This window comes from Muntiacus reevesi, chromosome 1 (genome assembly GCF_963930625.1).
Source record: "Muntiacus reevesi chromosome 1, mMunRee1.1, whole genome shotgun sequence".
In the NCBI taxonomy this organism is placed as follows: Eukaryota; Metazoa; Chordata; class Mammalia; order Artiodactyla; family Cervidae; genus Muntiacus; species Muntiacus reevesi.
The window spans coordinates 13,618,513-13,631,656 of NC_089249.1; the positions used below are offsets into that span (position 1 = coordinate 13,618,513).

The window sequence follows — 13,144 nt, forward strand, 5'->3', positions numbered from 1 at the left end:
CCCAACACTGATTTTCTCTAACCCAGTCTAAGCTCCACATCACTGTTCCTACACATACTTTTATAGCTATTCTACTTTGATGGGATTTTCTCCACATTCCTCACCACCTGCCCCAACAGTGGGCTCAGCATATAAAGCAAATCAAATGAAATATTAGTGTCCTCAGTGTCCCCGTTATCACTCTTCGTGCATATAGGTGTTCAGGAATCAGGGGTGATGCTAGTGAGGAGACAGGGACTATTTATGCAGCATCATGAAGAGGAGACAGTCATGCAATTTCCGCAGTTCTGTGTGACCTTCCTTTTACAAGGGACAGTAGGAGACACACCATCTTGCAGGATTGTTCTGAGAGAAGTAATGCTCACATCGACCCCCAGAGCCTAGCCCAGAGCTTGACAGTGTGTGTCCACAGTCCATTGTCTCCAGTTCTAAACTAATCAATCCCCAAATGTTTGAAAGCGAAAGGATTTTTAAGAACTTCTTTGGCAGCAACATCTAGAACCCCCTCAGTGTATTGCATAATATAAGTATGTGCACATTACCTTTTAAAATTTCAGAACCTTTCTGAATTTCTAAACAGGTCTGACCCAGTGGGTGTGGCAAACGGGCTGTGGCCATACATTTGAAAGAATGTGAATGTCTTCTGTGTCAGGCTCTGTTCTAAGCAGTTTGCACATATTAGGTAATTTATCCCTTGTAAAAACTTAATAAGGTTATATTAGCTTCCATTTACAAGTGAAGAAACTAAGGCACAGAGGGCTTGAGTAACTTGCCTAAGGTCTTAGATAATAGCAAAATTGGGATTCCAGTTCATATCCTAGAGCCTGTACTCCTGTAGTGAAGAGTGAATAAAAGACTTGAGGGACTCACATAGTATACAGTCAGCAAGCAGTTTTTTCCTAAAAGATAAATTACAGAACTTGCTTCTGGTCCAGTGGTTAAGGATCTGCCTGGCAATGCAAGGGTCACAGGTTTGATCCCTGGTCAGGAAACTACGATCCCACATGCCTCAGGGTAATAACTAAGCCCATTGACTGCAATTACTGAGCCCATGCTCTAGAGTTCATGCTCTGCAACAAGATAAGCCATGAAAATGAGAGGCCCACACGCCACAACTAGAGAACGCCCGTGCCCTGCAACAAACACCCGGCACAATCTTAAAAAAAAAATTGCCAGCTATCTAAATTTATCATCAACTATTATGCTAATTCATTTGGCTCTGTCCACTATCAGTTACTGGAAGAGAGCAATAAAGGTATGTGGAAAAGTTCTGCCAATGAACATTGTATCTCAACAAAAGTTCGTGTTTATTGAGCACATACTATATGCTAAGCATGATTCCAGTTGCTTTTCCTGAAGTGCTTTTCCTAGAAACATCTCTCAGGTCATTTTTTATAAGCTGCAGTTGCAGAATCTGAGCAGTGAAGGTTAAATAATGTGTCCCAGGTGAGAACCCAAGTCACCTGGAGGATTTGAATTGAGGAAGCTGGTATAATAGCACACTCCCATCACCTTGGTCCTCACTGCATCTATAAGATGTACCTTGGTGTTCTAAAATACGTACCCAGGTGCCTTATGTGCCATAGGGGGTTGATGGTGGAGTATTTCCCGTGAAACACAATCAGCATTGGGGAGGTGGCTACCCCTCCTCCCAGCGAGCTGCTGTAGAGATTTTCCCTAAGGAATAGAAAAGCAACAGTTGGCTTGGAGTCCCACAGACTCAGATGAAGTGGAATCTAATCATTTTAAAAGGTGTGGCTCAGTTGTAAAGAATCCGCCTGCCAAAAAGGAGACATGGACACAACCCCTGGGTCAGGAAGGTCCCCTGGAGAAGGAAAGGGCAACCCACTCCAGTAATCTTCCCTGGGAAATCTCATGGACAGAGCACCCTGGTGGGCTACAGTCCAGTGGGGCCGCAGAGCCAGACATGACTTAGCAACTGAGCACGCACAAGACGAACCCTCACTGTATAATAAGCCTATGGTCTTTGATTTTTTTCCAACTTTTTATTTTGAAATTTGTTAAACCTACCCAGAATTGTAAGAATACCATGAACTCCTACATGCTTTACCTTGATTCACAGAATGTTAATATTTTGCCGTTTTACTTCTCAGGCTTTTTGATAGCAAACAAAGAAGATCCCAAATTCTGATCCTACCTTATTTAGAATGACTTTACTCACAAATTCAAGGTTATGATAATACTAAAAATATCCAGATTTAAAATATGAACAGGATATACACTGCCATGATAACAGTGGTTGTGTTATTTTTATTATCTCCTAAAATTTTGATAATGAAAAATTTAATAAATTCAACCTTTAAAAAGTCGACTTTATAAAATAATTCTTAAATCTGTGTAAGGAGAAGCTCTACTAAGATAAATGATTTGTAGTTGAAAAGGTTCACTGGCATTCTGGGAGATTTAAAATCACATTATTTAACAATATATTAGAAAATGTTTATATTAATAAGGGATTGCACAGGATCTCACTGCCTCTGACATATCATTTGAGAATAGCTTTTTCATCCACTGATTCCTTTTTTCTCAACAGTGCCTCTGTAAGAAAATCTGATCTCAGATTTCTAACCCCTGAGCTATGCATAGAAAATTAATGGAATAATGTTCCCAAGCATGGAAAAAATGATAGAGGCCCACACATACTCCACATTTTTTTGCATCCATTTCTCCAACTGTTTGGTGATCCGCTGGTGCTTCCATTCTGTCATGTTGGCAACAATCACACCAGGATTGAAAGAGCAAGTGCTGGGGCTGATGCCAAGGTCTTTTATCGTTTTCTTCCGGTAGTCCAGATATCCCATATATGTGTTCTATAAAGGAAAAGGATACACATGCTTTTGACCAAGGAAGCTTTTGTTTCTGGAAAATAACCACTTTCTTGAGACCATTAGGCAGTACCTGGGCTTCCTCCTGGGCACCGGCCACTTCCTCAAGTGCTTTCCCAGTTTCCTCTTGGTTCCCCGACCTCTGAAAGCTGGGTGCCCCTGGTCTCATGTCTGGCATCTGCTCATTTCTCCAGCACAAGCTCCCTCAACAGCCTCATCTGGCTCTAAATCTCTCCCTGCAGACATCCGGGACCCCTCTGGGTTTCCAGCTCCACTATATCTGCCAACTCAACTCGTCTGTCTCGTTGCTTAGTAAGGCAGGTCTCCTTGGGGCCCCAAACAGATCCCAGTCCTGCCCCAAACCTGCTCCACTACCACCTGCCCCACCTTGGGGGCCCCTCCATCCTTCCAGTTAGAAAACCTAGGGTCACGAGGTCATCCTAGACTCCTCCTCCTCACTCACTTTCATATAGATCTCAGCAACCCTGTGGTCCCATCTTCCAAAATACAGCCAGAAGCCAACAACTTTTTTCTTTCTTTTTTTGGCCGTTCCATATGGCTTGTGGGATATTGCCATGTGGTTTGTGGGATCTTAGTTCCCTCACCAGGGATCGAACCCGGGCCCTTAGCAGTGAGAGCAAGGAGTCCTAACCACTGCACTGCCAGGGGATTTCCCAGAAGTCAACCACCTCTTACCATCTCTGCTGCCTGCCTGGTCCAGACCATCATTACCCCTCACTGGATTTCTGCCAGCCCCTCCAAACCTGTGTCCTGCTTCCACCCTTCTAGTGTTACTCATCTGCTCAAAGCCCATCATTCAGGGTAAATCCCAAACTCCCCAAAATGCCTGCCGTGCGCTCCACCATCTGCCCTGTTCCCATTACCTCTCCATCGTCTATTACTCTCCCCTGTGACCCCTCTGCCACGCTGACCTCCTTGTTCCCTTAATATGCCAAGTACTCCCCTGCCTCCACATTTGCTGTTATGTTTTCCTGGAATGTTTTCCTCTAAATATCTGTGTTGCCTCAAGTCTTTCAGGTGTAGGCTCTGAAACACAGTCTCCACAAAGACTTCCCTGATCACCCAACTTAAATTTCAACCCCACCTCCTCTTATCCTCTGTTCAATATTTTACTTGTTTGCTGACCATCTCTTCCCAATAGAATGGAAGCTACACAAAGGCACAAATTTTAGTTTTGTTACTGTGTTACTAACACTTAAATCAGTGTCAGGCACATAGCATAACTGGTTGTTGAGTGAATATAACATGAGGCAAAACACACTATTTCACCCACAGAGGCTGCCATAATCCACCTCAGGGGATGCTCAAAAGACCTGGACATAATGGAACTATCTGAGCACTTTCCTACATGCAGACACTGTTCTAAGAACTTCACACACTTAAGCTCATTAGTTGCATGCAATAACTTACATGTATTAACTAAGTTAACTCTCCCAATAACCCTACCAGGAAATTCTATTATTACCACTATTTGACAAATGAGGGAGAAAATGATTGGTTAAGTAACAAAACTCCTGAGTGATGGAGCCAAGATTTTGACAGGCAGGTCTGGGCCCAGGGCCTAGGCCTTAAAATGTGCCACACTTTAATGTCACACATATGTCATTATTTCCTGGAACTTTTTTTTTTAAGAACAGCATTCAATTTGTAATAGTATCTTGTATTTTAAAGCTATTCTTTTGATTTCAGTGTTACATCTGGGTTTGACTGCCTTCATTTCTACAAGGGTATTCTTTACCTTGGAACAAAGTCAATATTTTCCTCTACTGAAAGGGGGTGGGGGGAGAGACAGTCAAAACTCTGAAAACAGAACCAAAGTTTCAGTGAGTCTCTTAGAGAAAACACCAGTCTCTGCCATAGAGTGTGGTTATGAGTGACTTAAGTAACAACCATCATTTCTGGAGCATTTAGTGGACACTTTGACATCATGTTATTTCATCACAACCCACAAAAACATGACCAAGTAGGTGCTATGGTTGCCATATTCCAGATAAGGAAAGGAGGACTTGCAGAAGTAAGTAACTTGACCCAGAGTCATTGGGAGCAGAACTGGGCAACCCAGTTCTGGGCAACCCAGTGACTGGGCAACCCAGACCCCTGGCTGTGTGCTGCCCATCAGTCCTGCCCGGCTGGCCGGCTTCTCAAAGGTAACGATGCCACTTGCTCTGAGATGCTAGGAGGAGAAGGAGTGAAAGTAGGATTCCCAAGACGGGTGCCCACCTGCAGCCCCACGAGCCTGTGTATGTCCTGGGAGGAGGGCAGATCGCAGTCGTCGGAGAAAGCTGCCGCATGACCCAGGGCCAAGGTGGTGTCATAGAGCTCTTGTATGTCTCCTGAATTAACAAACACCAGGAGTTACAATTGTATAGCACTCATTCCAGGACTAGCTAGAGCTTAGAGCATAAACAACCCCCGATTTTGCTGTGGGGGAAAAGTATATAATCTGTGGTTTCAAGTGGTTTGGCAATTTGCTTGATAAGAATAGCTCATATCATATGAAAAGCCACTTGATAATAAGCTCCAATCTGCATTGGTCAGATTTCTTTATTTCTGTGGCTTTGTAGGCACTTCACTAATGCTCATCTTATTTTGCATGCGGGAAAGAGAGAAGACAGCATTTAACGCTACAGTTGAGCTCGCTTCTAACATCATCAGTGAGGCTTTATCCCTCTGTGTTTCAGGGTTGCAGGGTACCTATTACAGACTTTGACAGGGAGTGGCTCTCAGAAAGTCAACTGTCCCAGAAAGTGAATATCAGCCTCTGTTTTCAAAATATTCTCTCATTTTTTATAATACTATACCCCCAAATTTAATAAGCCATGAAAGTCACTGAGCCACTAGATATTTCAAAATTGAACAGAGATGGGCATTCTACTTATCAGCTGCTCCTTTTCTGAGTATTCTTGGCATCGGCGAGTATACCTTGGACAATTACATCATCATCCAAATAGATGACTTTCTCGTGTTGGTGGATAAGCAGAGGGAGATAAAATCGAACAAAGTTCAGCTGTTAAAACAAGAAAAGAAGTGATGGTGAGGAAGAGACAGAAGTCCCAGTGTCTAATAGGGCTGCTCATGGGTCAGCTTTGACCATGACCATGGCTCAGCTCCAGGTTTGGAGCAGAATAAAACAAGACTGCAGAGAGGCCTGCCTGAGCTTCCTAGTGCAGTTTACCTGGGGCCCTGGGACTGAAATCAGCGCCCATCAGAGGGTCTTCTAGATCTAACCACCGCCCCCTACTGCTGAGACTGTCACTATTTTCATCGATGTGAATTGCTACCATGGAAGGCACAGAGGCTATTAATCTTTCTGGCCACAAATTGCCTGCCTTTCTCTATACTCAGTAATCTGACACCGGTCAACTGAAACAGCCTTAAACACGCATCGTCCCTCACATCATCACATCACACACACAAGCTCAATGTCTTAGCTCCTTGAACCGGAGAAAAGACAGAGGTGCATGGGCTGAAGATGGGTGTCTTAACAGTTTAATGTGCTGTGCTCAGTTGCTTAGATGTTCCGACCCTTTGCAACCCTGTGGACCATAGCGCGCCAGGCTCCTCTGTCCATAGGATTCTCCAGTCGAGAATACTGGTGTGGGTTGCCATTTCTTCCTCCAGGGGATCTTCCTGACCCAGGGATCGAACTCAGGACCCTTGCATCGCCATCTCCTGCACTGGCAAGCAGATTCTTTACTATGCAGGAAGCTATAATAATGTATAATGTAAAGTCCGAACTTAGCACTCTCGATAATAAATATCTGGAATTTGGAAAAGATCATATCATTTAGAAGGCTTAGAATTTAGTAAATGTTCAAGGATGTATTTAAGTAATAACCCTACATAGAAGGAAGCTGAATTTTCCGTAAACCTGCCATAAAAACACCACTTTTTATGCAGGAAAGTGTCCTTCTTGTAAGAACTCTTGCAGTGAAACACTTTAAGATTGCTAGTGTCAGAGAAAAAGTTAATGTCGCCTGAACATATTAGTCAATACTGTGAGGTAAATACCCCATCTTGTTACAGCCTTCGCTCAGTTGCTAGGATACTCTGAGCTAAATGTAATGTCCAATCACAGTACACACAACTGCCAGTGGGTGGGGAATATGTTTTCCTGGTCTCACTACTTGGCACCCCAACTACCCCTTAGGTATATTTACACATATAAAAGGATCCTACATTTTCTTATGCTTCATTTCTTCTTTCATAGCTTCATATGTAAACCATCTTACATCCTTTCTGCAACAGTTGCATTATAAATGATCAAAGCAGAGTTTAGTGGAGATCTACACTGGGAGGCTTCAGAAACATTTCATGTGTACCCCAGTGGCTGGCCCTCCACCCTGAACAAGCGTCTCACCGAGAACCATCCCCTACATGTGTAATCCCTACTCACAGGCTGGAGCAGCTCAGGCCTCGAGGAGTCTGGTCTGATCTTTCCTTTAAGGACCACAGGGTTGAATTCCACGATTTTAAAGTTTATTTCTCTCAGTTTAGAATGTTCGATCCATTTCCTAAGGAGATAACAAAAACAAAGAACAACATCTAGCACACACCTCCAACCATGCCTCAATACACCTATTGCCTCGGAGGCAATGGCTTGCCTCCTTAGAAAATTAAAAATACGACATGTGTAACCTTAGTCAATTCTAGCCTATAAATCCTTCTGATTTTTTTCCCCCATCTGGTTCAGCTTTGATTTTTTTTCATTCACATAACTCCTTTTGCAAAGGAAATGAAGCAAAATAGTGATAACCAAATATCTCCCCAGAGCCTCATAATATCTCCGTAGGAAACTGGAAGAACAATAAATGTTCCTTCTTTTAAAAAAAAAAACAAACTTTATTTATTTATTTAGACTGCACTGGGTCTTGGTTGCAGCATGCAGGTTTGGTTCCTCAACAGCATGTGGGATTTTAGTTCCCCAGCCAGGGATCAAACCCACGTCCCCTGCATTGGAAGGCCAATTCTTAGCACTGGACTGCCAGGGAAATCCCAGTGTTCCTTCTTCCTTATAAAGCAGCATCTGTAGTTGCTGGTGTTCTCTTTGCCGTGGGCTAAGAGCCCTGTAAGGAGGCAGGGCATCCTTTGACTGAATCGTGTTTACTCTGCTGTTTGGACTCCAAGGATGACCTGAATTTACCTTTACCTTTCAATCATCTGTTTTTGCTCCCCACCTTCACCTCCTCTTCTCCACCCTCTCCACTTAAGTGTGCTCGGTCTTACAGAAATTCTGCCTATCTTTTATCCAATTTGTAATACAATTCTTCATAGAAATCATTTCAAAATTAAATTTCCAATTTTATTTCTCATGTGGGCCACACGTTTTAAAACTACACATGGTAACATTTTTGCTGATTAAAAATCAACAAGACAGGTTTCCCTAGTGGCTCAGTGGTAAAAGAATCCACCTGCCAAGGCAGGAGACACAGGTTCGATCCCTGGTCCAGGAAGATCCCACATGCAGAGGAGCATCTAAGCCCGTGTGCCACAACTACAGAGTCAGTGCCAGGGAGCTGCAACTGCGGAGCTCATGCACCGCAACTACTGAAGTCGGTGAGACCTAGAGCCCATGTTCCACAATAAGAGAAGACGCTGCAATGAGAAGTCCATGCACCGCAACAAAGAGTAGTCCCCACTCCCTGCAGCTACAGAAAAGTACACACAAAGCAATGAAGGCCCAGCACAGCCAAAAATCAATCAATAAATAACATTATTTTTTAAAATCGACAGAAGGATTCAATCTTCCAAACAAAATTTAGACCTGCAAAATTTGAAACATAAAAATCAGTCATTTATTCAATGTTATATATCAAATATATCTCAATAAAGCTAGGGAGGAAAAAGGCATGTAAACAAGAAAAAGAGAGATAACCAATAGAAAAATAGGCCAGACACTTGAACACGCACATCCAAATGGTCAGGAAACATGTGAGGGAAAAGGGCTCACCCTCATTAGAAATCAAGGAACCTCAAATTAAAACCACAATTCAATATCCCCGAACACCATCAGAACAGCAAAGCTGGAAAGATTGACCATGCCGAGCACTGGTGTTACAGGGGCGTGTTTGCCAAAGGACCCACAAAGATGATCATTAAGCTGTACATGGGGCTTATACAATTCTCTGTTTGTGTGCTATATGTCCAAAAAGAGAATTTTTAAAATACTTTAAGATGGGGTGGTGGAGATGACAACCAAGAGCTGAGAAACAGCCCCTGCCTAAACGTCCTGAAGTCCTGCAGTTCATGCCTCCCTCTGGTTCAAGTACAAAGCCTCACTCCATTACACATGCCATCCTTCTGGTTTGGCTATCTGGTATTCATGCCCACAGAAAATTAAAGAGCTGTTAACAGGCTAAGTGAACAAGCTGCAACAGGAAGTGATAAGAAGAGTTTGGTGATCTGGTTTGGGGTTTGGTTATCTGGTTTTCACGCGTGCATGTTTGCGCTCAGTCACTTCAGTCATGTCCGACTCGTCATGACCCCATGGCCTGTAGCCCGCCAGGCTCCTCTGTCCATGCAATTCTCCAAGCAAGAATACTGGAATGGGTTGCCATGTCCTCCTCCAGGGGATCCTCCTGACCCAGCGATCAAGCCTACTGCGTTTCAGGGGTTCAGTCGAATGTCTCCTGCATTGCAAGCGATTCTATACCCACTGAGCCACCTGGGAAGCCTGGTTTTCATACCCCCAGATAATTAAAGAGCTGTTAATAATGTGCTAAGTGAACAATCTGAAATAATAATCGATAAGAAGAATGAGAAATGAGACAGAAAAACACACAACAGCCAAGGACCGTTTAGATAAGGAGAAATTGTGTTTTATATCTTAGTACCTCCTGTGGTGCTGTTACAAAAAAGAAATTTGATTATAAAACTCAAACATGAATACATTCTCCTTATAAATGATAGAAACAACACTTGAAATACCTGAACTTCTTTTCATCACTGTTCTCTCCACTTCTTTCATCCTCCTTAAAAATAATTACTTTTTAGACCTGGGGGTATTTCTGGATCTTTTTTTTTTTTTCTTACAGAAATACATACAAGTACATGTACACATTTATAGTTGGGGCTTTTCATTTCATTGCTTCAGATCGAATGCTGTATCCTCCACATATTTATATGCTTAAACCTAATCCCAAGTGTGGTGGTATTTGGAGGTGTGGCTTTTAGGAGGTGATTAAGTCTTGAGGGTGGATCCCTCATGAATTAGGTTAGTACTCCTATAAAAGAGACCCTGGTGAACCTCTCATCCCTTCTCCATGTGAGAACACGGCAAGAAGGCAGCCTGCTCTAGCCAGGAGGTGAGCCCTTACCAGACATGAATCTGCTGGCCTCTAGATCTTGGACTTCTCAGTCTCCAGAACTTGAGAAATAAAAGTTCTCCTGTTTTTAAACCAAACCATTCAGACTGTGGCATTTGGTTACAGCAACTCAAATGAATTGAGACATTCATAAAGTGGGTCAGTATATGAGGAGTACTGCAACTTGTATTTTCCGCTTAATAATATGCCTTGGGGATCTTCTATGCCTTCTTTCTTTGTTAATAGCTGGATCATATTCCATTGTTCATTTAAATATTCTTCCAGTGATGGACATTTAAGCACTTTGCAATTTTTTTAATTTTTTCACATCATGCTGAAATTAACATTGTGGTATATTTTGGTAGTATGTACTAGAATTTCTGTGGTACATATTACCAGCTGTTGAAATGGAATGGTGAGTCAAAACATATACACAATGCCATTCTATTAGACATTTCCATAGTGTCCTTTCAAAATGCTTTAGTAATTTATAAAGTGTACATTGTGCAAACAAGGAATAAGCATGTCCATTTTCCTGCACAGGGTGGTGTTGTCCTATTTAGATTTACCATCCTGATGAGTAGGCAACTATATGTCATTGTTTTAACTTATATTTCCCTACTAATAACATGGGACATCTTTTCGTGTTTGCTGGCCATTTATAGTTTTTTATTCTGTGAATTGTCTGCATTCTGTGCTCATTTTTCTACTATATGCTTGTCTTTTTAAATTTTTTTTTGGTAAGAATTCTTTATACATTTTGGATAGTAGTCCTTTGTCTAAAATACTTGTTGAAGACAGTTTTCCTAACCAGTTGTGTGATCAGTTTCATTCAGTGTTTTTCATCAGTTAAATTTTTTTTAATATTAGCAGTCAAATCTGTTCATTTTTTTCGCCTGGGGTCTGGGAGTCACTCTCCATACCAAAATTATACAACTATCCTGCAATTTAGTAATACATTTAGAATTTTATGTCCTGTTTATTTCTTCTAAATTCAACTTCAATTTATGGTTTAATATGGTGTGTGATAGGAAAGAAGTGACTTTGCAGTTTATGAATTATAATTAGTGATGATTCTGAGCCATCTTAGATGATTACATTAATAGCCTCTCAGGTTAAGAAAGCAGAGAAAAGAGAAACTTTGAGAAAGACAGACTCTTGTAAATGGCTTAAGGACTGGGTTTCCTTCATGCATTAAATAGTTCACTTCTGTAGAACAATGCACTGCCCTACCAGATTAACAAGGCTTTGCTGAAATTTCCTTAGCGAGGCAACACATTTGTCAGGTCATCAGGTAAACCTCAGGTTATCCTCTCATTAATTTGAAGGACATTTACTAGACCCAAGAAAGAAGAGAATCCATGTAAGGAAAGATGAGAACAATTAAAAGGAAGTAGAGGGACTTCTCTGGTGGTGCAGTGGACGAGAACCCAGCTACCAATGCAGGGGACACAGTTTCGATCTCTGGTCTGGGAAGACTCCACATGCCTCAGAGCAACTAACTGTTGCTCTGGCCTACATGCTGCGACTGCCGAGCCTGCAGGGCTAGAGCCGGTGCTCAGCCAGGAGAGGAGCCACCGCAACAAAAAGCAGCCTGCTCGCAGCAACTACAGAAAGCCCATGAGCAGCAACGAAGACCCAGCACAACCAAAATAAATACACGTTTTTAAAAAAACAAGTTGATTTAAAAAAAAAATAGGAAGTAGAAAACTCCAAAGTCCACAGGACACATGTTACCGTATTCGGGACAGAGTGTTCCGGAGCCCAACGACATAAAACAAGATGTTGGCATCGGTGTTGCTGTAGATACTGTTGATGGCGGCCATGGCGGCACCCATCCTGCCTGCTGCTGCACAGATCACCACCGGAATTTCATCCTCCATCTCCTCTGCGGTCTCGGCGTCATCATCTGGAAACATCAGAACCAGAGTCTTGGAACATGAAGGAATTTCACAGTCCGGCTTGTCTTCCCACTCCAGGGGGAAGACAGCACAGTGAGGAAGGGACTGTCCATCATTCTCCAATATCCAACCTTTCCTTCTCTCAGAACATTGGAAATACAGCTGGCACATAGCCAACCACTCAGAATATTTTTCTAGACTCCCTTGCAGCTCTAAGTGACCAAGTGTTGCCCAGTGAGATGTTGGTGTCAGTGTATGTGCAACTGTTGGGTTTGCCTTTAAAAAGAATGTGGGGATTTCCTGGTGGTACACCGGTTAAGAGGTTGAGTGAAACTATTCTGTATTCTATGACAGTAGATAAATGTAATCTTAAATTTCTCAAAACCCATAGAATGAATAATACCAGGGGTAAACCCAATGTGGACACTGGTGGGGGTTCCCTGGAAGTTCAGCGCTTAAGACTCAGAGCTTCCACTGCAAGGGGTTCAATGCCTGGTCAGGGAACAAAGATCCTGCATGCCTCATAGTATGACCAAAAAAAGAAGAAAGAAATTAACTATGGACACTGGTGATAATGATGGGTTAATGTAAGTCCGTGGAATGTAACACATGTACCACTCTGGTGCAAGATGTTAATAGTGGGGGAGGCTGTGCATGTGTGTGTGTGTGCGTGTTTGTCTGTGTGTGTGTGTGTGTGTGTGTGTGTGTGTGGTGGAAGGAGGAATGGGAGAAGTCTCTGTACCTTCTGCTCAGTTTTGCTGTGAACTTAAAACTGCTCTAAAAAGTAAAGTCTATTAAAAAATCAACATGCACTTCTCGAAAAACTCCAGCCCAAACAGAAGAGGATCCAGTAGATGGTGATTGTTTTCTGCAGCCCTCTCAGCCTCCATTCCAAATGCAGACCTCCTACCAGCTGGGTGTATGTCTTTCAAACCTTTCTTAATGTACACCCAAAGCAGTTAAACTACACACTGTATAAATATTACATGAAATTTGATGTATTATTTTAAAATCAACATGAAATCATACTTTCATAGTCTCTGTAACTTCCTTTTTTCATATAACATACCAC

The 13,144-nt window shown here is 42.4% G+C and overlaps 1 protein-coding gene across 1 annotated transcript in view; it reads right to left on the reverse strand.

Moving 5' to 3' along the window:
• GLT8D2 (glycosyltransferase 8 domain containing 2) overlaps positions 1–13,144 on the reverse strand; it is a 36,788-nt gene that overhangs the window by 727 nt on the left and 22,917 nt on the right. Inside the window, exons 4-9 of the mRNA XM_065938084.1 lie at positions 11,909–12,080; positions 7,264–7,381; positions 5,790–5,874; positions 5,088–5,200; positions 2,665–2,831; positions 1,565–1,677 (exon numbers count right to left, since the gene is read on the reverse strand). Of these exons, the coding sequence (XP_065794156.1) occupies positions 1,565–1,677; positions 2,665–2,831; positions 5,088–5,200; positions 5,790–5,874; positions 7,264–7,381; positions 11,909–12,080 (768 nt within the window). The remainder of the gene's footprint in view (positions 1–1,564; positions 1,678–2,664; positions 2,832–5,087; positions 5,201–5,789; positions 5,875–7,263; positions 7,382–11,908; positions 12,081–13,144) is intronic.